Source organism: Pogona vitticeps, chromosome 2, assembly GCF_051106095.1.
Source record: "Pogona vitticeps strain Pit_001003342236 chromosome 2, PviZW2.1, whole genome shotgun sequence".
Taxonomy (NCBI): Eukaryota; Metazoa; Chordata; class Lepidosauria; order Squamata; family Agamidae; genus Pogona; species Pogona vitticeps.
This window is the reverse complement of record NC_135784.1, coordinates 255,949,727-255,974,524: the sequence shown is the minus strand read 5'-3', so window position 1 is coordinate 255,974,524 and position 24,798 is coordinate 255,949,727. Positions and strand designations below refer to the sequence as shown.

At 42.1% G+C, this 24,798-nt stretch overlaps 1 protein-coding gene across 3 annotated transcripts; it reads left to right on the top strand.

Moving 5' to 3' along the window:
- Positions 1–516: 516 nt before the first annotated feature.
- Positions 517–24,129, top strand: ARL14EPL (ARF like GTPase 14 effector protein like). Of its 3 annotated transcripts, XR_013542127.1 has the most exons (7): positions 517–747; positions 10,125–10,245; positions 12,640–12,684; positions 15,115–15,257; positions 20,639–21,527; positions 21,738–21,806; positions 22,879–24,129. XR_013542127.1 is itself a non-coding variant. In XM_072992438.2 (5 exons), exons 2-5 carry the CDS (start codon positions 10,144–10,146, stop codon positions 20,844–20,846), a joined length of 498 nt encoding a protein of 165 aa, XP_072848539.2. In that variant the 5' UTR covers positions 517–747; positions 10,125–10,143; the 3' UTR covers positions 20,847–22,325. The 3 variants fall into 3 exon arrangements, 1 of the variants encoding a protein (XP_072848539.2); XR_013542126.1 differs by having other exon boundaries at positions 20,639–21,806; XM_072992438.2 differs by lacking the exon at positions 22,879–24,129 and having other exon boundaries at positions 20,639–22,325.
- The last annotated feature ends 669 nt before the right edge of the window (positions 24,130–24,798 follow it).

Genomic DNA, 24,798 nt, shown 5'->3' with positions numbered 1-24,798 from the left:
TTATTCGCGCCCACTGGCCTCTTCCTCGTTTTGGGAGGTTAGAGAGGAATAAACACGGCAGCGAAACTGCCCAGCAAAGTGAGAAATCACCTCGGACTGCTTCTTCTCTTTTTAAAATAATTTATTCCTTTTTTTTTTCTTAACCGTTTGTATTTGCGGTCATTCGCGGCCCCGTGCGCCGAGACAGGGTCCGGCTCGCGCCGGCCGCTTCAAAGGAAAGTGGGGCTGGTTCGTTCTGGTCTCGGTTCTCTGGGGTTCCTCTGGGGAATGGAGAGAACTCCGGAACAGAGAGCAGCAGGATGGGGCCCATCTACCTTCCCGGCGTCCCTGAGGGTTGCTGGTCCCCATCCCTTCCCCTCGTTTTTATCTGCGAGAAACCAGCCTGCAACGGGGCTGCCATGCCTTTGCTGTGCCCCTATCTATCTTGTCTGGAAAACACAGGGGTCGCCCTTTTTATCTTCTGAACGAGGCGTGGGGGTGTGGGTGGGTGTTTGCGTAGATAGGACAAAACGCGTTCAGCAGGAGGCTCTCCCGTCCCACTTCTCCCCAGGCTGCGACCGCCCCAGAGGCTGCTGTCCGCCCGGCTCTCCCGCGCTGGGATTATAATTAAAGCAGAACAGAACAGAAGGGAGAGGTGCGAAATCAGGTTCTCCTCCCCACCTGAAGGGGGAGCTCTCGGCGGAGGAGGCCGCGGAGCCCCTTGCTAGGTCGGCGCGACCATCTTTAGAGAGGGGAGAGAAGGCGAAGGTAAGGGCAGGGAGAGGCCGGCAGGCATGTCGGGTGGGTCAAGTAGAAGTCGCTGCCTCAGACGAGGAACGTCCGTCCGGGGGAGGCAGGCGGCTTCTGAACTTTAAATGAACTGCCCTGCGCAGCCATGTGTTAGGAAGAGCTGAGTTTAGGAATTCCTGGATAGGGATCAGTCGCAATCCTAACGAAACCGTTGCACGGTGAGAAACTTCGAGCAGTTTGCAAACCAGAACAGAAGTTTTCAAACTGTTTCACAGCCCAGGTGAAGGCAAGCAGTGAGGTGAGGGTTAGGAATCATGTCCTGGAAGTCTATGGCTGCCGTAGGAACACGCTTTATGTCTCATGATGTGGGCTCTGTTGGAAGAATCCCAGCCCCGACCTCCCGCCTTTCTCACCATGGTTGTACACTAATCACAAATCATATTTCCTCTTTAAAAAAGTTTCTTTCAAGGACGATGACCTCTCTCTGAATAGCACTGGCCCATGTCTCCTAGGTGTGTTTGAGTGTGTACGAAATGTATGTGGATGTGTTTACAAAGAAAGCCCAGATGATTTTGAGGCATAATTTCTCAAGGTTTAGTAATAAACTGTTATCTCCCTCATCACAGCTACTGTATAAACCCCTCTTGCTTCATTCTTCAAAGCAAGTCAAGGCACATTCCATGTGGTGTCTCTCCTTATATTCTTAGCAGGACTGCAACCACTAGGTAATATTCTTTTTACTTTAATCTGGCCTCAATTGGCTAGATTTAGTGGATTAACTAAATTATACCCCAATTTTCAGATGGAGAACATGGGTTTTACGTATTCGCGAAGGCTTTCACGGCCGGGATCTAATAGTTGTTGTGGGTTTTCCGGGCTCTTTGGCCATGTTCTGAAGGTTGTCCTTCCTAACGTTTCGCCAGTCTCTGTGGCCAGCATCTTCAGAGGACTGCACTGAGCACAGAGTGCTGTTCTCTGAAGATGCCGGCCACAGAGACTGGCGAAACGTTAGGAAGAGCAACCTTCAGAACATGGCCAAAGAGCCTGAAAAACCCACAACAACCAAACGACATGGGTTTTCTTCATCACCCCATCTTCCCTGGCCAAGCAGAAACATGTCTGGTTCGAAGAAGAGCCAAATGGAGAGAGGGGGTGTATGTGTATGTGTGCGCGCATGACCTGTACGCCTTTGTTTGAAGAACAGGAGTGAAAACTTTAAGATAAAGGTTTGACTGAGAAATCATGACAACACTGACGATCTTTGCCTTATGTCAGTTAAGCTCCTTCCATTTCTGGCTGCCTGGTTTGTATTTACAGTCTTGCATGGTAGTGTGGCATGTGTATCTCTCCTATTTCCCTAGGATCTATTTAATCACAGTTTTTGATGTGCACTGGCGGCCAGGTCCTTAGTGATTTGTTCACATCTGTTCCAGGCCCTTTGAACCTTATCAGCATGACTGGTTCTCACTTTTCTTGAGATTTCACTGACCCTGATTATTATGATGCTTGTCCCTCCTTTCTGATGGACAAGTGGATTTGTTTCACGTCATTAAAAACAGTTGTGCACAAACCAGTTTTTGGAACTTGTGCAACTTGTGAAAACATTGCAAAGCATCAGTGATGTAATTGGTGGGAATGCACAGTCACCATGTTCTGATTCAGCCATGTTTTCCCTTCCTGTTCCGTTAATCCTACTTGGAGGCCACAGCAGTCTGCATAGTGGCATGCACAAAGCCTAGGAAGGGAGAAGCCCTAAGGAAAGAGAGTAGTGGTGGTGGGAGCAATGGGTCTAGCTCATGAAAGCCTAAGATACCTGTGTCTTGGGAGAAAGCAAACTTACTTTGTGGATGACCTGTGGGAGAGAGTGCAGTGAATCAGACATATAGACACCTCAGAAACTGAACTCAGGACAGGCAGAGAAACAGAATGCTTGACTACATGTTTGAAGCAGATACTGTATGTGTACAAGAAAATGTGAGACGGGGCGAGAGTGGTATCCCTCTCGCTAGAGTGCTGTCCCTCCCCCATACAGCAAAAAAGGAGGTACAAACCCAGCCTGCCTCATCCCCCATGAGAACAGTATAGCGAGGGACAGATATACAGGAAATTAGAAGGAGAAGTACAAAAACTAACTGTTGAAGGAACTCGGGGGAAACGGCGGGAACAGAGCGGAAGAAGAGGGTGGAGATAGAGGTGGGAATGACAGATATAAAGTGAAGCGAGGGGCAGTTACCTCCAGGTTGGGAATGGGTCTGGATGGAGGATCCCTGGACCAGAGCCTGGGAGAGGCTGAAGGTGCCTAAGGAGATTATAGGAGAAGAAGAGAAATTCCCCCGAGACACTCGGGCACTCATTGATACAGGATGTAGCAAAACACTCATAAGAGACTTGCAGGGAGACAAACTGCCCGAACAAATGTTTATCAAATGTGTACATGAAGACGTTAAACTCTATGGAGTGGTGTTATCCCAAATAGAAATAGGGGATCAGAAAAAAAGAATTGGAAGTAGGGTTAGTTCCTGGGTTAGGGAGATAAGTGCTATTGGGGAGAGATAGACCCAGTGTGGAGGAACTAACATAGACAGTAGCCGAAGCGCACAATGGGGAAGCGGAGGACTGTATGTTAGAAGAAGAAATGTTAAACATGTCCAGAGATCAACTGAGGAACTGGCAACAGGATGACATGAGACTGGAAGAAATCCGGCTTAAGGCAGTTCCAGAAGGAACCACCAAAGAGGGAGAAGAAAACTTCAAGTCGAGAGACAGAATACTATACCGTGAAGCAAATGGAATGGGGGGGGGGGGAGGAAATGCAACTCGTAATACCCAAGATACTTAAAGGGTTGATATTGGAGCCATTTTGTTGACACTAGTTACTTGTTGAACACACCAATAAAATCACACCTGTTTCTAAACAACAAAAATCTCCTAATTTCTTTGACCAAAGGAAGGAGCCAAAAGTTGAACCCTCACAGAAAACCCCAGTCAAAGAGTCCCCAGCTAACTCTTTGATTCAGTGAAGACCATTATATTGTGAAATGCTGGTAAAACCCAATTAACCCAATCAATAACCTTCTTTTGCTGTTAACCCAAAAATCAAAACTGTGTAGATAAGACATGGCAATGGATCGAAGGAGGGAGGCTAAGAAGAAGGACACAAAGGGGATCAACGGAAAGAATGCAGATATTGTGGTTTTTATATTTTTAAATCTAAATGTGTTATTTTATGTACCAAAATAAGGATGGATAATAATTTTTGAAGATTTTACAAAGTATAATTCTGATGAGTACAATTAAGTCGATTTATCTTCGCCATAAATTCTGTGAAATGGAAGGCCAAATGAAAACATCATAGCTTCTTGTAGCATTCTCTATTTATTAGGTCTATGGTTCATGTTATATTATGTAATGGTTTATGCTCGTCATGTAATAATGGTTCATGCATATTAATGTTGTTGAGAGGCGGAGCCAAGAGAGATGCTATAAGAGGCGGAGCCTGAGTCAGTCTAGAGTCAGTAAGAGAAATGTAAGTGTCAGGCAATAGAGAAAACTCAGAGAAAGTAATAGAGTGTGTAGTTTGGGAAATTCTGAGGTGTGATTAGCTACTGAAGATATTTATGAATCAATCTCTGTAATCAATGAAAAGAACTTGAAGAGTGGACCTGAATCTTTCTGAGGTAATGGTGATTTAGGGATCACCTGGTGGCAGCAGTGTTAAAGAGGAGACTGTTTGCCTTCGTGTGCTCTGAGGCTTGAGGGACAAGCAAGGGGCACGAGGGAGAACGTCACACTTCTCTTATAATAATATGTGCTGTCGAGTCAATTCTAACTTACGGTGACCCTTTTCAGTGTTTTCTAGGTAGGGAGTACTCAGAAGTGGTTTACCGTTCCCTTTTCCTGAAGCCATCCAGAGATTGTACAGCTTGTCCAAAGTCAAACAGGATGGCTCTTCTGGGATGTACAGTGGCTCTGTCATAAGGAAGCATATCTACTTCAAAACTCCCTTGGTTGTGAACTAATTTGTGCCTCATGGAACGAGAGTGACATCCAGTGGCCTGTTAATTTAAGTACATACAGTATAGCATTTTGCTGTATTTGCAAACAAAAATGTCAGTGTTGGAACTCTTTCATATTATGAATTAATATACAGACAGTCGAACCATAATCCAAATTTGAGTTTTGGCGTTTGTAAAACACTTCTGTCACAGTTAATGATGGTGATGTTGACAGTAGGGGTGGGACAGCAGTGCTGTGAAGGAAGATGGTGCAGTCTCAGTAGTTTTATGTGTGATTTTATACTGAAGAGATGAAGGATGTGGGCTTCAAAGAGGACCGAACCACTCTAAAGCTTCACACAGTGGCAGAGTGTTGCCACTATAATAAGCCCTATTGTTAGATATTTGTGCCTTGCATCACAGCTGGAAAAGCTCTCGGGGCAGCTTTCACTGCCCTCAGGATTACAGTTTTAAAACACATCATACAAAAGGAAAGAGAAGGGAGAGAAAAGGAAAATAGATTACTTCAAATAATGGGTTTTTGGAAAAACACAAAATGGTTAATTATTTTCCTGGTCTGTTGAAAGTTTTTCTACCTTTTTTTTTCAGGGCAGAGATCTCCGAAGGTATCTTATACAGTATACTGTACATCAGAAAAGCAGAAGCATCTGATTCAATTGCAAAAAAATTACTGAAACAGAAGTTGAAATACATTTCACTGCACAGCACAATATTTACATAGAGTATAGTTATATTTTCATCATACAGTTGAGTGTGTGCATGGAGGGAAGAATCATTTGGATTTTCTTTCTTAGAAGGCCTTAAATATTTTTGGCCATCTGGAAAGAGGATGCAGATGATATCATTCTTTGTCATTATCCATTTTGGTAGTAAGGAGAATATTGTCATTTGGGAATTATTTGGAGGAAATCTTTCACCAAACAATGTTTATATGATGAGATATAGGACTTGGATTTGTTTTGTACACTGCTAGCAATTTCCAAGGTCTGTCCCCAGAGGAGTTTGTCATGAATCACTGTTGACTATTACTTTTCAGTTAGGACTATAACTCAGAGCACATGCTTTGCACACAAAAGATCTCAGGGTTCAGAATTCATGCCTATGATTGATAGGGTGAACCAATGATTGATTGTTGCTAGGCAGTTTATTTTCTTTAAGTGAAAATGAGTGCTTGTCAGGAAGGGCAGGATATCAGTCAATAATGATGATAATGATGAGAATGACAACTCAATGGCTGAAAGCATGTTGCTTAGTGTAGTAAGTCACAACTAGAGTAGGCCCACTGAATCAATGGAACTTACAAAGGAATTGAATTGACAGATCCCCACTGAATCAATGAGCCTGTTGTTTAGTCATTAAGTCATGTCCGACTCTTTGTGACCCTATGGACCAGAGCACGCCAGGCCCTCCTATCTTCCACTGCCTCCTGGAGTTTGGACAAATTCATGTTGGTAGCTTCAATGACACTGTCCAACCATCTCATCCTCTGTTGTCACCTTCTCCTCTTGCCTACACACTTTCCCAACATCGGGGTCTTTTCCAGGGAGTCTTCTCTTCTCATGAGATGGCCAAAGTATTGGAGCCTCAACTTCAGGATCTGGCCTTCCACTGAGCTCTCAGGGTTGATTTCCTTCAGAATGGATAGGTTTGTTCTCCTTGCAGTCCAGGAGACTCTCTAGAGTCTCCTTTAGCACCACAATTCAGAAGCATCAATTCTTCGGTGGTCAGCCTTCTTTATGGTCCAGCTCTCACTTCCATACATCATACTGGAAAAACCATAGCTTTGACTATGTGGACCTTTGTCTGCAAGATGATGTCTCTGCTTTTTAAGATGCTCTCTAGGTTTGTCATCACTTTCCTCCCAAGAAGCAGATCAATTTCATGGCTGCTGTCACTATCTGCAGTGATCATGGAGCTCAAGAAGGTAAAATTTGTCACTGCTTCCATATCTTCCCCTTCTATTTGCCAGGAGGTGATGGGACCAGTGGCATGATCTTAGTTTTTTTATGTTGAGCTTCAAACAGTTTTGGCGCTCTCCTCTTTCACCCTCATTACGAAGTTCTTTAATTCCTCCTCAATTTCTGCCATCAGAGTGGTATCCTCTGCATATCGGAGGTTGTTGATATTTCTTCCAGCAATATTAATTCTGGCTTGGAATTCCTCCAGGCCTGACTTTCGCACGATGTATTCTGCATGTAAGTTAAATAAGCAGGGGAACAATATTCACCCTTGTGGTGCTCCTTTCCCAGTTTTGAACCAATCTGTTCTTCCATATCCAGTTCTAACTGTTGCTTCCTTTCCCCCGTATAGGTTTCTCAGGAGATAGATAAGATGGTCAGGCACTCCCATTTCTTTAAGAACTTGCCATAGTTTGTTGTGGTCCATACAGTCAAAGGCTTTTGTGTAGTCAATGAAGCAGAAGTAGATGTTTCTCTGGAACTCTCTGGCTTTCTCCATAATCCAGCGCATGTTGGCAATTTGGTCTCTCGTTCCTCTGCCCCTTTGAAATCCAGCTTGTACTTCTGGGAGTTCTCGGTCCACATACTGCTGAAGCCTACCTTGGAGGATTTTGAGCATAACCTTGCTAGCGTGTGAAATGAGTGCAGTTGTATGGTAGTTGGAGCATTCTTTGGCAATGCCCTTCTTTGGGATTGGGATGTAGACTGAGCTTTTCCAATCCTCTGGCCACTGCTGAATTTTCCAAACTTGCTGGCATATTGAGTGTAGCACCTTAACAGTGTCATATTTTAAGATTTTAAATAGTTCAACTGGAATGCCATCATCTCCACTGGCCTTGTTGTTAGCCATTCTTTCTAGGGTGTGAAATGAGTCAATAAGCCTACTCTAGTACAACTTAGTATAGTAAGCAACAGATATCAGTGAATGTTTATGTGTGAGCGACAAAGCAATTTATTTTTTGGCACTGTTAAGAGTAGATTTCGCATCTTTGTGCTGGACATTGCTTTGTAAAAAAGTTTATTGATGATAGTTTTAAAATATTCAGCTTATTTTTGTAAATCTGTTTCATTATTTTTAAATTTAAAAAACATAGGCTGAGAAGTGGGGAGGAGATAGGCATTTGAGTTATTGCTGATTTAGCTGAGAATCTCTGCTAGAGAAGGGTTGATGCTAATCTGTATTGCTGAGGGACTACTGTAGTTGGCATTGTTTGTTTTGACTGACTTGAATTTCCTATGTAATTAAGAGCAAAATTCTGTTCTGTTCTACGCTCCATATGTTGAACAGGATAATAGATGTTTTGTGAAAAGTTCCTTTAAAGCTCTCATTAAAGTGGATGGAACTTAAAGCAAGCAGAGCTTTGTAGTTTTTCCAGAACCAAGATCACTTTGCTCATAATGTCTGTGAGAGAAGTCTGTACAGCAGAAGCAGATGGAGACCACGGAAATATTTAGACTCTATAATAAATGAGAAACAAATTTTTATTTTGTTACAGAATGAACAGATTGATTGTTCCTTTGTTCATTTATATGTGTGTTTTAATTTAACATGCCAATAAAAACATGAATTCAGTTATCTCTTACTATGGGAAAAAGGCCAAATCCAGCTTTAGCAATCTTGGCTTAATTAAACTAAGATTTGTCTCTGGTTTTATATCATAGTAACCTGAGATTTGTTGGCTGGATAGTTCAGTTAGTTAGGTATCAGGCTGTGGAACCAGAGGTCTGGAGTTCGATTCCCCAGTGTGCCTCCTGGGAGAAGAGGCAGACTGTGTGGTCTTGGGCAAACTGCACTGCCCCAGAGCACCCCCAGAAGAAAGGCATGGCAAACCACTTCTGAGTATTCTCTGCCTGGCAAACCCTGAAAAGGAATCCCATAACTCAGAACAGACATGATGGCACATGATTATTATTAAGCTGAGATTACTAAAATATGAGGGACGTGGTGGCGCTGCGGGCTAAACCGCAGAAGCCTTTGTGTGCTGCAGGGTCAGAAGACCAGCAGTCGTAAGATTGAATCCACGCGATGGAGTGAGCTCCCATCGCTTTGTCCCAGCTCCTCGCCAACCTAGCAGTTCGAAAGCATGTAAATGCGAGTAGATAAATAGGTACCACCTTGGTGGGAAGGTAAACAGCGTTCCGTGTATAGCCGCGCTGGCCACGTGACAACGGAAACTGTCTTCGGACAAATGCTGGCTCTACGGCTTGGAAACAGGGATGAGCACTGCCCCCTAGAGTCGAACACGACTGACTAAAATGTCAAGGGGAACTTTACCTTACTAAAATATGACGATGTTCAATTTTTATGACAATTATAATAGTAATTTATTGTAAAAAAAAACTGGAAATCTTCTGTTGCATAACCAAAAGGGGAAAGGAGAAAACATGTTTCTGATACTAATTCTTGGCTTGAAAGCTATCATTTATTAGGCCATCGTTGCAATTGAGCTTGATCAAAGTAATAAAAGCTATGAAAGTCCTTGTTGTGTGTCTGCGGAAAAAAAGTCTGGACTGATATCACGATAGAGCAATTAAATTTTTAATTTACTTATTTTTTGTTAATGTGTTCAACAACTGCAGAAAAATCGTGAGCCTAAGTTATGTAATGTAAGTAGAACATTTGTTAACAATATGTATTACACGGTTTCCATCTTGCAGGTGTATCATTTTAAAACTCGGCTGGTAGGATATTGGAATTGCATGGCATTCTTTCTCCATAGTTTCATTTCTCCAGATGATTCTGTCTGGATTAATTTAACTCAGTTGTTCTCAAATATCAATCTACAGATATCCTGAAGTGTCTGGATTTTTAAAATACATCCTCCTTTTCTTACATTGTGGTACATCCACAATGTAACAAAAATTTTGGGACATTTTTTTCTGAACTCCATCAGTACATAGATTCGGTTAAAGCAGGAGTGGAAACCTAGTCTCTTTCCAGACGTTGGACTGCAACTCCCATCACTGACCATTGACCATGCTGGCTGGATGTGGAGTCCAACAGTGTCATGTGGTCCACAGGTTCGCCATAGTTTCACCACTAAGATAAACACCTGTTAATGGCTTGGCTATGTTGGATGTTAATTGTTGTTTGGCCATGTAAAAAACCAATAAGATTGGAAATATTTTAATTTTACTATAGGAGTAAATTAATTGGAGCTATCCTTTAGCTGGCCGTATGAGCAGTAAGATTTATTAATGATAAATTTACTGTTTTAATATAGGGTATTATTATAATATTGGGTATTTTTAATGGTTTTAATGTTTTTCTAAAGTTTTAGTATTGTTGTACGGTGCTCAGAGACCATTGTTAATGGTGTGGCTAAAAAAATTCTTGTAGATAAATAAATAAATATCTAAATTCAAAACACTGTCTCCTGATGCATTTCCTCTTGTATATTTTGTGTATATGTCACTGCAGGTATTGCCTATTTTTGAAAATGGAGGATTTCTTGGAAGGAGGATCTCTTGCTGTAGAAGAATCTTTCTCAGGGGAAGCAAATGTTTGCACTAAGCAGAATACGCCACTGCAAAAACAACAGGTATGGTTTCTCTCTATATGTGATTCTCTCTTCTGAAGCTGCCATTAAAAAAAAGGGAACTGAAAACAAAGAAATGCCATTACTGTGATTACCACCACCTCTTACCCAGCCCTTTTGGTGGCATATAGACACCCTTTTAAAAATGTTTAGGAAGTTAAATGGTAGTAAACTGACAAGACATTGTGAGCATTTGAATTGATACTGGTTGTTGTGGGTTTTTCGGGCTCTTAGGCCGTGTTCTGAAGGTTGTTCTTCCTAACGTTTCGCCACTCTCTGTGGCTGCCATCTTCAGAGGACAGCACTCTCTGAAGATGCCGGCCACAGAGACTGGCGAAACGTTAGGAAGAACAGCCTTCAGAACACGGCCAAAGAGCCTGGAAAACCCACAACAACCATTAGATCCTGGCTGTGAAAGCCTTTGCGAATACATTGAATTCATACTCTTATCATCACTTTAGTGCTGTAGTGCTAAACTGGGAGGAATTTTTTTTAAGTACAATTTTTGGTTTGCACTGCAGTTGTAGTTTTTAGCAGTGCAAGAAGAAGACAAGGCAAAATAAGGTTTCACTTTCACGCCTTTGCACATTGTGCAAGAAAGTCTGTCATGGGCTTTGCAAACATATTTAGGTGCCTGTACTTAACAGGTTTCTGTGACTTGAACCTGGATAAGGTTAGGGTTAAGGGATGTTGTGGCGCTACGGATTAAACTGCAGAAGCCTCTGGGCTGCAAGGTTGAAAGACCAGCAGCTCGAATCCACGCAATGGAGTGAACTCCCGTCACTTGTCCCAGCTCCTGCCAACCTAGCAGTTTGAAAGCATGTAAAAATGAGAGTATATAAATAGGTACCAACATGGTGGGGAGGTAACAGGGTTCCATGTCTAGTTGCGCTGGCCACGTGACCATGCAAACTGTCTACGGACAAACGCTGGCTCTATGGCTTGGAAACGGGGATGAGCACTGCGCCCTAGAGTCGGACACGACTGGACATTTGTCAAGGGGAACCTTTACCTTTACCTTAGGGCTAAGTGAATCCTTTGAATCCAGAGAATGTTTATGGAAGCTTTTTGATTTATTCTGCTCTCTGAACAAGCATACATACTTTTTAGGAAAGCATCTGAGGCTTCTCTTTTTATGTTTATTGTTAGCTACCTTGATTCTTCGGTGACAAGGTGGGACAGAAATCTTCATGTAAATAAAGATGTCAGTTTCATGGTTCATCATATTTTGGCGATGAAAATAATGTCTGCCAAAATAATTTACTTAGCACTTGGGGGTTAAGATTTTGACTATGCCTGTCTGTGAGAAAGGAAGCGTTGGTGCAAGCCACAAAGTAACCCAAGAGTTGTGGTGCAAAAGAAGTTACACAATGCAACACAGAGGTATACTGTAGCACACGCTAATATGCTTGTGCATTTGCATCCTTAATCAGCAGTGAAATGGTATTTGAGAGTGACCTATTGAGTACAGCCAGCATGTGCAGTCCACTCAAAATCCTTCCACATTGCAGCTGTTATCATACGATGGGCTGCTTATGTGCAGTGGGATTGGTATGGTTCACCACTTGATCTTCAGTACTGGAAAAGTTATGATTCCCTGTTCAACTTTGCTCTATTCTCATGATGAGACACTATGAAGAGTTAGCTAACCATATAATGGAACAGTTGTTACACAGCAATTTAAAACATCCAGACATAATCCAGTGTTACAAAAAGGTAATTTGATAGCAGTAAAATCGCACATGTGCAGGAGAGAGATTTTTAGGCAGCTCATTCCACAACTGATTTAGCATAAATCTATTTAATTCACCTGATTTCATCTGTTTGGCATTTGTCCACCAGCCTCACAACCTATTATTTTGGTTCCATTTTGTAAGCCTTTTATTAGGACTGTATTTTATGGATGAAACCCAATATTACTTTTGAGAAATGAATTTCGGAATGCAAGTTAATCCCTCCTTCACTTATTCTCCCTCCCTGAAGCCTCTGACTTCCATTGTATACACTGGTTTCCCTGTAAGGAACAAAATACCTAACTGACATTAATTCTGAATAATGCCACATTGGACAAGAATGAAGAAAGTAGGTAATGATTAAATCAGAATACAACTGATTGAGATTTAAAAAAAAAAGTTAAAAATTTAAGACCATATTGTCTACTTCCTGCATTTAGATACACATGCATGTTAGCTTTGCAGGGATGAATCATATACAGTATCTAGATTCAACCCTTCCTTGCTTATAAAGAACATAAAACAATTACCCTAAGTTCATGTGTCCCTTCCCTTGCAAGCCATATATTGGTGTCTGCTTAGTGCTTTGTTCTGTGTAGTCTTCTGTGTATTTGGTTGTTTTGCATCAGTGATTTTTTTTCCTGTGCCTTTTCCTTGCCTTCAGATTCTTCCATTGCCAAGCCAAGGCCATAAGTGGAAAAAGAAGATGGTAAGAGTATGGAGGGAGAGAGAAAACAATCTGAAAGTGGCTGAGTTTAAGCTTTTCAGCTTGCATTGTAGATTACTGAAGACCTACATTAAGAAGACTTATGAAACCAATGCTTATATTACTAAAATCTCTCAATATTTTCTCTGTAGATAGGCCTGAATACTCCTGAGTAATGTTCATGCAGAGAAACCGAGTGCTGTGAATAAGACTGTTACAGACACAGTAAGCCGTCTTGGCAGTCTTGTGGTGCAAGCTTCAGTCAACTGTACGGAGAGACTTAAATAAAAAAAACTTTTTGATGATTTGTGCCTATAGCAATCTTTCTGACAGTACGACAGTAAAAAGCTCTGCTCTGATCCCAAGAAATGCCGAGGCTGTGTATCTCTCTCGATCTGATAAAGACCACATGAGAACCTACAGGGACCAAGCACTGGTAGGGGCCTCCAAACCCCTATTGCCCCTCCAGATGTATTTATTTGTATTTTTAAATGCTCAAAAAAGTATCTTGGTGTCATTTAGATCAGTGCTCCCCAACCTTGGGCCTCCAGATGTTCTTGGACTACAACTCCCAGAAGCCTTCACCGTCATCTCTGCTAGCCAGGATTCCTGGGAGTTGAAGTCTTAAAAGGTTGGGGCCCAAGGTTGGGGGACCACTGATTTAGAGAAAGGGAGGGAGGCAAATTTGGCATATTTTGAATGTCATTCCGGGGTCCATTCCCCCCCCCCCTCGTGTTAAAAGCCAGGGTGAGGAAGCCTTTTCAGTTAGGAAAAAAATGGGCGGGGGAAGGAAGTTGCAGGAGCAGGCGCAGCCCTCCAGGGTCCTGGAGGTTTTCTCCCTCAGATCTATAGTGTTGTCTCCCCAACAGCCACAGTTCTTTTGAGTTTCTCTGTCTTTGGTTGTTGCGGGTATTTCGGGCTCCATGGCCGTGTTCTGAAGGTTGTTCTTCCTAACGTTTTGCCAGTCTCTGTGGCCGTCATCTTCAGAGGACAGCAGTCTGTGCTCTGTGCTGTCCTCTGAAGATGCCGGCCACAGAGACTGGCAAAATGTTAGGAAGAACAACCTTCAGAACACGGCCAAAGAGCCCGAAATACCCGCAACAACCATTAGATCCCGGCTGTGAAAGCCTTCGCGAATACATTCTCGGTCTTTCTCAGCCTGGGAGGCAGCCAAAGACTGAACTGGAGATTTTTTTTAACACAGAGAGCATGTGCTGTGCCATGGAGCCCCCACCCCTTCCCTTCTTTTGGTCGTCATACCTCAGAGCTTTGCAGTATTTTAGGACGGTCTCAGGGGTGGTGATTTTGAGGCAGTGTGAAGGGGAAGGCTTCTGGTGAGCTTGAGATTCACTTGCAGATCACAAAACTAGCCTGATTGGGCTTCCTTAGATTAATCTGGAAACTGGCATGCATGCCCAGTATTAAATGTCATGGGTTGCTTGCATGATAGCATTTCCCCACCCCTCATTATGGATATAATTCCCACTCATCTTTCACTAAGAAATCAAATGATACTGCACTGCATTTCTGTATTTTCTTTGCTATCTTTTAATTTCAAATTCTGGTTTATCCTGATTTTGTTTCCAGTATCCATCACAATTGCAGTTAGCACAGTTGTGTTGCCTAAGGAGGCAAGGAAATTGGTGGCTTGGCTGCTGTTTTGTAATTCCTTTCTGCGTGAGCCTTCAGGCCAAATAACTTTGTTAGTGACAAAGCTGCAGGAAAGACCAGCTGACATTAAAACTGTCTTCGTGCCTACATGCAACACTCCATCTGAAAAGACCAAATACAGTGGTGCTTCGCAAAATGAGGAATTCGCTAGACGATGACTTTTTTTGAGCAATGTTGTGCTTCACAAAACAGTTGTTCCTATGGGCAATTTTCATTGGATGATGTTTGGGTCCTTGCCTTGCAAGATAGGTTTTTTTGGACCCTGTTTTGCAAGACATTTCCCCCCCCCCCTCAATTGGAACCCATTAATTACATAAGACCTACTTTTTTATCCCAAAAAAGTGGGGGAGAAAGTGTATGCTGCTGGCTTTCCAGGGTCTGCCTCCTAGAAAAACAGCAGCATACACTTTCTCCCCCACTTTTTTGGGATAAAAAAAAGTAGGTCTTCAATGGGGTTATGGCTACAAATTTAAATGGTAGAAGATGGTAAAGATAGCCAGGAACCAAAGGGTAAAGAGATTGTTAAAAAACAACAACAGAGAAATCACAAACATAATGCCCCCATTAACACAAATTATGCAGTTGAGTTCCCCACATTTGGGGAAATCACAGGGATCAGCAGCATACCCAAAGTATAATGGATGAGCTGCCCCTTATTGCTAAGGTAGCAATGCATTCTGATTGTCATTCTCTTTTTCATGTTTTTGCTTTTAACTGAAAATTCAAGCGTGACACTGCAAATACCTTTTTGTTTGTTTATAGCAACAAATAGAACGTCAGCTGAAATGTCTGGCATTTCAGAATCCAGGTCCTCTCCTAGCAGACTTCAATCCAGAAACTCGGGAGCAGCAGAAAAAAGCCTGCATGTCGATGATAAACCAGGATTGTTTTAATACTCCAAAGAGGTATGCTACTGCATCCTGGTTTTATATATTTTAAATTGGGATGACTGTGGAAGAACTGTCAGGCTGGGTCCAGAGAGTTGTGAGTTTACTCATGCTTTCTTGGAAATCCCACTGATGTGTTCAGAATTTGCCATTGTGTAAATATACATTGAATTTTGCTGTTGGCCAGCATTCCTTAGGTAAACAAATGCCACTGGGAAGCTGACAAGCATAACATGATTTCCTGTCTCTATTGCCCTTCCTGTGGAGGGCAATCAGGGCAATAATGAGATTTCCTGGAAGCTTTCAGTGCAGGTAATCACATGTATTACCTGCTCATCTGAGGAAGGAACTGTACATTCCTTTTGCTGACACTGTAGTTTGAAGATGAGGAGACCTTCCTTTTCCCCTTGCAGCAATGCTCAGCAGAAAGTTGCCTTTCTGAAAGTTGCCTTTCTGAAAGTTGTATTTATTTATTTTATTAGATATATATATGTATGCCCCCCTCCTCCAAGGAAAAAGGCACGGGTCTGCCTGTTTTTCTGTTGTAGGGTAAAAAAAACAACATCTGGGAAACCTTTTTACGAGCCCAAGTGGCTGTGCTGTTTTTCAAACAGGACATGGAGGGGGGGGGAGAATCTGTTCCACCCTAGTGCTAATTCAAGTCACTATACACAAGTAAACTGAAATTTCTCTTGATTGTATAAAGAAGTCAGTAGTCAGCAACTGTGAGCTCATCCAGATAGGGCATTTCTTCCTTGAACTATACCTGACAGGTCTGCAGAGTTCCTGATTTTTTGTACAGCTACTCAGATGATGTAAGCATTATCTGCTATGCCATGTAACAGACAGTGACAGGCACTGAAACTTTTAGTGGCAAAGCATCCTTCTAGAAGGCATAGTTCTTTTTCTCTAATTTTGTTAATGGGGTGGCATTTGCAGATGCTCAGAAAGTTTAAATACAGTTCTTAAAGTGCAAGCAAAATGAATGCACAAGATAGTTTCTGAGCAGAAGCTCCAGTATGGAATTCCCCCCAACATAAAAAATAGATTTCCAGATGTTCTTTGAAACTAATTAATCAGGAATGGGTGGAAGTTCATTGCATGGTCAGAGTAGTATGTTATAAGCTTTTAATTAACAGTTTTTTAAAAAGCTCCAGAAACAAAGCACCAACAGGGAGTTGTTTTCTCAAAAAATAATAATAATAATAACAACGTATGGGCAAGCATGCTCCGGCCTGACCCCAAACTGTGCCCAAACCTTTTGATCCAGCAGTAGAGATTCTACTTTTGAGGGCTGGGCTGAACTGACTTCTGGATGAAAGGGTCATTTTAAGAAAGTTTCCTCCTGGCAAAGTGACCCTTCCCAGTGTGATCAGACATGTATCCTTCTCACCATCTGAAGTACCTTCTGTTTTCTTTGAATAGAAGAGGTACCCAGGAAAGTGTCCTTTTAAACTACATTGTCAATGACAGTTTGATCCAGCTGCTAACTGCAAATACGTATACAGCGGTGCCTTGACTTACGAACCTTAATTGGTTCCGGAACTCCAGTTGTAATCGAAATGGGTGTAAGTCGAAGCACCATTTTCCATAGGAATGCATTGAAATGCAACTAATCTGTTCTGGCTGAAGGAAAAAATCACACACACCCCAAGCATTCCACTGCAAGACCCATCAGAAACGCGATTAATCCGTTCCGGCCGAAGGGAAAAAAAAGCAAAGCAAAGCAAACAAACTGTGCAAGACACCTCGGAAATGCAAAAAAAAAAAAAAAAAAAAGCAGAAAGCAAACAAACCATGCAAGACCCTTCGGAAATGCAAAAAAACCCAAAAAAACAAAAAAAAAACAAGCAAAGCAAAAAGCAAACAAACCCTGCAAGACCCATCAGAAAAGGGGGGAAACCCTAAAAAACAAACAAACCCTGCAAGACCCATCAGAAATGGGGGAAAACCCCAAAAAGCAAACAAACCCTGCAAGACCCATCAGAAATGGGGGGAAAACCCAAAAAGCAAACAAACCCTGCAAGACCCATCAGAAATGGGGGGGGGGAACCAAAAAGCAAACAAACCCTGCAAGACCCATCGGAAATGGGAAAAACAACAACCAAAAACAAATACACCCTGCAAGACCCATCACATCATAGAAACATAATCCCACCACTCAGACCAAAACCACGTTGCAAAACCTACCCAGAACAGTTTTTTAAAAGTAGAAAGCAGCACCTTACCAGGCAGTCTGTTGCCTCCTCCAATCGCACACTCTCTAACTGCTGGGGCGAAAAAGCTACAAAGAAGCAGCCTCTTCGCCACCAACGGTTAGCAATTTGAATCCCCCGCCTTTTCTCCCTACCTTTTTCTGGTTGTAACTTGTAGCTCCGGTCGCAAGTAGAAGCAAAATTTTGCAGCCAGAGCTGGTCGTAACTTGAAATGGTCGTATGTCAGGACGTTCATAAGTCAAGGCACCACTGTATATTGCTCCTCCAGAAATTGTGTTTTTAATCAGTAATTGGAGGTAGTACGACCAAATGAACTAATGAAATTTCGATTCTAAAATCTTACTCCTGAAGAAGGCTGTGTGCCACAACATGTTGAGTATTTTAAAGTCAGAATTAAGATTGTTCTATGCACATCCTGAGACCTGTTTCTCATTTTGATTTTTGTTATCATCGGATATACAAGTTATCTGTGTTTCTTCTTCTTGAACAACCTGAAACAACTTCATAGGAAAGTTCCTGTGGAACACCACAAGGATGGCCCCCCTGCATCTTCATGTCTCTCAGTGTTGTCCTAATAGGTTCTTAAAAACACTGAATGAGAACCCATTAGGACAACATCAAGATCTGGAGGAAGGTGTTATCAGTATGCTGTAATTCAACCAGGCAGTATTTGAACTTCTGTGGTTTCTCCCTTGCATTACAGCTGGGCCAGAAGTGTGTCATACAAACTTCAAGTTCTAGTCTGTTTTCCCCTACCTCTTTTTACCTACTCCTTTTTCATCCCTGTATTTTTTTAGCACCATAACAAAAAGGGAGTGGCGATACCAAAGTTTGCATGCCATTCGTGCACTTTGAAAAAGGTTTGCCTAATAAAATAACATCCTAGTAATGAATTTAGACTTTGGATTCTGTTTGTTGTTGTTGGTGTTCAGTACAGCTACCTGTGTGTTTTCCAACAAAATGTTTATCAATGGCACCTTCCTCTATTTTGGCTTTTCATCAAGGGCAGCAATGTCTTGGAAGCAGTGCCTGACCCTGGAGGCCCTAATAAACTGATTAAGGCACAAAGGTAGCTGAATCCCAAGAAAACTGAAATGTCTGAGACTGGGAACACTGTTGAGAGAGAACAGGCTTATTGATAGCTTGCCCATCAAGATCAGAATTGTGCCTCCAACTTAATTTTAAACATGCAGATTGCAAAGATCTGCAGGAATGAAACTTTCTAAATCCTACTGGTTTGAATTACAATTAATTGTGCCAGCCAGTTTTGGGCTTATAATAGCAGTCTGCCAATTTATTTATTTATTTTATTTATTTACAATATTTTTTAGCCGCACCATTAACAATGGTCTCTGAGTGTACAGCAATATTAAAACTTTAGAACCACACTGAAAACCTTAAAATAATACCAAATATTATAATAATACCAATATTGAAACAGTCAATTTATGATTAATAAATCCTGCTGCTCATACGATCAGCTAAAGGATACTATTTAATTAAAATGCTAGCTAAACAGAAAGGTCTTTGCCTGGTGCCAAAAAGCCAAAAGTGTCAGAGCCAGGCGGATCTCTATAGGAAGGGCATTCCAAAGCTGGGGGGCCACAGCTGAGAAGGCCCTATTTCGACATGCCATTCCCCTCACCTCTTTCAGGGATGGTACCTTCAGAAGGGCCTTCTGGCCTGATCTTAGAGTACAGGCAGGCTCGTATGGAAGAAAGCGGCCCTTTAGGTAACCAGGTCTTAAGTCATTTATGGCTTTATATGTCAGTGTAAGCATTTTGATTTGGGTCGGAGAGTAACCGGCAGTCAGTGTAAATTTTTCAGAACCGGTGTGATATGCGTCCGCGCAGTGGCACCACTTACCAGCCGTGCAGCCCAGTTGTGCCAGTTGCAGTCACTGGACCATCTTCAAAGTCTGCCCCATGTATAGTGCATTGCAATAGTCCAGTCTGGTTGTTTCTAATGCATGTGTGACTGTTGCCAGGCTCCGCTCATCCAGGTAAGGGCGAAGTTGATACATTCTCCGCAGCTGTAAGAAGACACCCCTGGACACCAAGTCCACCTGGGCTTCCAAGGTCAGACCCAGATGAAGGAGAGCCCCAGGCTGCGAGCCCTGTCCTTTAGGGGGAGTGCAACCCCGTCTAGGGTAGGGAAATGGTCCTTTAACCTATCTGGCGGAGCACCTACCAGCAGCACTTCCGACTTGTCTGGATTGAGCCTCACTTTATTGACCCTCATCCAGTCCATTATCGAGTCCAGGCACGAGTTTAGAACGGTGACTGCCACACCTGGATTGGTAGAGAATGAGACGTAGAGCTGGGTATTGTCAGCATATTGTTGACTCCTCAGCTCAAACCTCCTAATGATCTCCCCTAGCAGTTTCATGTAGATATTGAATAGCATAGGGGATAGTATAGAGCCCCAAAGAACCCCATGACACAATTGCCATGGATCGGAGCTAATGTCCCCCAGCACCACCTTCTGGACCCGATCAGCCAGTTAAGAGCAGAACCACCATAAAACGGTGCCTCCCATTCCCATCCCAGCCAATCTGTCCAGAAGGGCCCCATGGTCGATGGTGTTGAAAGCCGCTGAGAGGTCCAGAAGATTCAACAGGGACACATTCCCTCTGTCTCTCTCCCGACAAAGGTAATCAAACAGGGCAACCAAGGCAGTCTCCGTCCCATAACCCGGCCTGTGCTATACAGCTCAGTTTGTTGCTATGTAGGTACAATAATTACTAACCGTACAGCTGACCACATTTCTGACATTTGGAGTCCCTTTTCAACCTCCCAACTCCGTTTTTTTCCTCCCCCACACAAATTTTCCTCCATAGATATTGTTTTCATACGGACTGCATATTTTAACATGAGACATATACACATGCTATTGTTTCCACATGTACTTTATCTATGTAAATCTTTTCCTGGCTGCAGCAGCACTAAATAAGTACAGTATCTCCCAGAACAACCTTACACTTTATAAATGGGCCATGAATCCTTTGAAATCACAGCCTTGTTCAGCTCTCAGGTGCAAAAGTCCTTCCTCAGTATATCGCAGGGCCATCCAAGGAAGCATGACAAGTTTCCTCACTCCTCCCATTTTTGTTAATGTCCCTTCCATTTTTATTAGGTCCACATGCTGAAAATTGATCGAAATTCCCCATTTTCTGTTTTACAGAACTGTGAAAAAATATGACAAACAAGGCCGGCTGCTCTCCAATAAAATAGATCTGTGCGACTGCCTGGAGAAGAACTGCTTGGGCTGCTTCTACCCTTGCCCGAAATGCAATTCCACCAAATGTGGGGCGGAATGTCGCTGCAACAGAAGATGGGCTTATGACCAGATTCAGATAGAAGCTGGACAAATGATCAGATTTCCATTTTGACACATTCCACTTATGCCCTAGGCCGGCTGGCCTCCTTCTGTGAAGCAGCCACTGAGCATTTTATTTATTTATTTTGTTTATTTATTGAGTGAGTGGATGAGTGAGTCGTATGGGTGATGTGCCCTGTCAGAGAGAGAGAGAGAGAGAGAAGTAAAGATGTGTATCAAGGCCCTCATGGAATGGCATTTTGTTAGAACAAAGCAATCCTTAGTGGAGAAGTTCAGAGGTGGGAAAAACTACTTTTTCTAGACTACAGCTCCCAAGAATCGTCTAGTCGACATGGCCATGGCCCAGTCCCCTCTGAAGTTCAAAGTATGCAACTGCCTGTATTTGGAACATGCTTTGGGAGTACTAAGGGGAAGAGGGAACACTGCGTATGTTGGAGTCTAGAAATGGCAGATAGAAGTGAGGAGGACTATGGGAGGAATAAAGGCATTTTCATTCCATTTCCTTCTTCTGAAAACAAGTTGCTTATCTTAGTAAACTAACACCAGGGCTCCATCCCAGCCAAATGTTCATTATGTATAGAAGTGTGTGTTTTTCCCCAGTTTAAGCAAGTTATGATTAGGCTACTAGAAGGCTTATTTAATCCCTTTCTTCTCTTCTTTACAGAAAGGGGGTGTGTGTTTAAATTTTTTTGTTGAACAGATGCAGTTGTCCTGGGAATAAAACCATTCAGAGGTAACAGAAGTAAATCAAAGAAAAACAGAACCTCCCCTCACCATTTCTTTACTTTATCCATAAATGCCCCGTATAGATTATTATAGCCCCTTTGTGGGGATGAAAGGAAAGATGGTATCCTGCAACCCCCAGTCCATGTAATTCTTACAGACAAAAGATGGAAAGGGAACCACAGAACACAAGATTAATGAAAGCATTTTATTCTCAAAGGGGTTGTTGCAGGAGCTGAAGATTGATGCCTTCTATGTTGATCATCTGTGCAGAACGGGAGCTATCAAAGTAAGCATTTAAGTCCTTTAGCAAGCTTGCAAAAACTAACACCAGATATAAACAATGTGAAACATATGGCATTTATTGGTATAGAGACCAGGTTCTAAACTTCTGCAAGGAACAGAGAGTTAAAAAGTTGAATTCTCAGCCGGTCTGCACTTATCTATGATTAAATGGAAAACATGCAGCACTGCTTGTTAAAGAAAACTGTTAGTAATTTTTTTATTGAAGTGCTTCTGCCAGTTTAAGAGTATGATGGGATTGAGTCTTGCTTTCATAGATATGTCATGTAGTTTTTGAACACCGTGATTATTAAAATAAGGAACAAATAGCTTATCCCCTGGACATGCATCAAGATAGGTACATGGCACATGCCAGAAATTGAGACAACCATGTAGGACTGCATGTAATTCCAAGTGTTATTGTGTGGTCCAATATATATAACATTGTGTGTGTCATTTATATAATATTATTTGACAGTTAACATTTTTCAGTGAAAGTTCAAATAAATAAAAGAATCTTGGGCAACCTTCAGCAAATTCACAGGCCAACAAGCCAGGGGCAAGAAAATATTTAATTTTGATCTTGGAGAACAAGAATGCTCCAAGGGGAAGGTGGGCATTATAATATACTGGCTAAATTAAGCTGGAGTAAGTTTGATAAAGCTGTTGTACTTTGGGCATGTTATGAGAAGATAAGAGTCACTAGAAGATACAACGAAGCTGGGATAAGTTGAAGATAGTAAAAAAGGAGGAAAAACTAAAATGAGATGGGTTTATTAATTCACCACAGTTGGCCCTAAGCAGGGCTGTTGACAGTAAAACGTTTTGGAAGCCCAATTCATAGGGTGGCCATAAATTAGCACATGACACATAGGTCACTGCAGATCTGATGGATGGATGGAGGGGGCATGGCTATTCCATTTGTCACCTCCATATGCAAAGTGGATTCCATTGATTGGTATTCCCACCAGGACCACCAATCTCAGCATTATCCTGGAGCTCATCAGCATCATCCAAAAATTTTTTAAAACTTCACCCTTCCATCCATCATGCTGACAACATATTTCTATGTTTACCAGGTGTCTTCTCACATATGAACTCATACATGTTCTGCAAACACATTCCTCTGAGGAATCCTTGAACTTTGGCAGTAGCATGTCTAGGTAGATAGGTCCTAACAGCTTGTGCTCACCTTGGACTAGTTCACAATAATCCTGCACACAAAAGAATCAGAAGCATGTGACTGACTTGATAAAGGACAAAACATGGGAGAACTTCATCACTGACAAATAAATGAGCGAAAAATATAATAAAATGCAGTTGCTTTAGAATGTGAGAAATATTCATTCAAAGGATGGAAACTTACAAAAGTTGAGAGGTCCAATCTGTGATGGCAAAACCTGGGTGGGTAATAACGGGCTGGATTTAAGATCCAGTAGGTAGACAGACTTTTCCAGGGTAAACAATTAGGAGTTTTAAAGGTTTCTTTGAGGACAAGAAAAACAGCTTAAGGGGAATGGGGTTGAGAGATAAGGAGAAACAAAATTCAATGGCAGGCCAAGCTGCTGAATTTAGGCAGTAACCAGACATTTTAAAAATAAAAATAATTCCACATCATTTAAATGGCTTCATGCAGTTTGATGCCAAATTACAGAAACGAGGAAAGATAATCTAACTTAAAGCAAGCAAATATTTGCTTTATATCCCCCCCTCCCGTTGCAGCCTAAATAGATGGAAGAAAAGTATGGACTGGATTTCTTTGAGAGTGATAGAAGGACTCTTAACTATGTAGCTCTTGAAAACAAATGGAAAACAATAGTGTGCTATGTTATTGCTTGTCAGGCAAATGGAAACTGCTTAATTTCCAGAAAACAACCTGCAGCAGGCTTAGGCTTAGGGGGGCACCTGTAGTTTTTACCTATTCTTAATTCTGTGGATGCAGTAAGCTGCCAATCGCTAAGCAGAAAGGAAAAAATACTGCTTGTGTTCAGAGTACAGCATGGGAGAGTGAGAGTTTTAGAATTAACCACTTGTCGGCCAGAGACCTCCAGGTAATGACTGATTCTGAGACCTTAATAGTGAAAAGTTTCCTGAAGCCTGGTTTAGAGGTGCTTTTGCTATTTCCCTGTGGCGGATATCCTGGTTCCCTAAAAATAAGACCTAACCTGAAAATAAGCCCTAGTGTGGTTTTTCAGAATGCTCTTAATATAAGCCCTACCCCCCAAAATAAGCCCCAGTTAAGTGAAACCCCGCCCTCCACCATTGTGCAGCAACCAGAAGAGGACATGACTGTGTCTGAATAAATGTAGATTGTTGTACATGGAAAAAAATATCCCCTTAAAATAAGCCCTAGTGCATTTTTGGAGCAAAAATTAATGTAAGACCCTGTCTTATTTTCAGGGAATCATGGTAGAAATACCGTTATGTTTGGCTACTAAGCCTGGACGCAATTTGTGGAATTCAGTCCCAAGACAGATTCACTTTCACGTAAACTGACTGGAGCTCCAAGGGATATTTTCAATGGCAACTCACACTCGCCAAGGTTTCTGAGGGTGCAATTTGCCTTTTTTTCCCCCAGGGAATCCCACCCCGCCCCCCCAAAAAAGACCAAGTTGGCCACACTTGGAGAATGGAAGCTGTGGGCCACACTTTGTCCATCCCTATTGAAGAATAATGCTGATGCATTTTGCCTGAAAGAACCCAACCATCTCATCATCCATAGTTTATATTTGTTTAACTTTGCCATGCAAATTTGAAAGTGCATACTTACATTTTTAGCAATTAAACCTTTGAAGTGTTTAAAAACCTGGAGCTTTGCACTAAATCAGAGTTTTCAAGTGAAAAGCAATTGGTTTTCTTCTCTAACTCATCTTTGCCTGGTTGTACCGTAGTTTTCTCTTAACTCCACATGACCTTCACAAAATTGGTTAGGTGACCGTAACCCTTTTTTTCTTTGTAAGTGAACTGAGAAAAATTGTGCCACTACACATCGTTCTATT

Coding starts and splice junctions, on each gene's coding strand:
- ARL14EPL (XM_072992438.2), top strand. CDS start 10,144: ATGGAGGATTTCTTGGAAGGAGGATCTCTTGCTGTAGAAGAATCTTTC. Junction 10,246..12,639: donor CGCCACTGCAAAAACAACAG/GTATGGTTTCTC, acceptor CCTTGCCTTCAG/ATTCTTCCATTGCCAAGCCA. Junction 15,258..20,638: donor TGTTTTAATACTCCAAAGAG/GTATGCTACTGC, acceptor TCTGTTTTACAG/AACTGTGAAAAAATATGACA.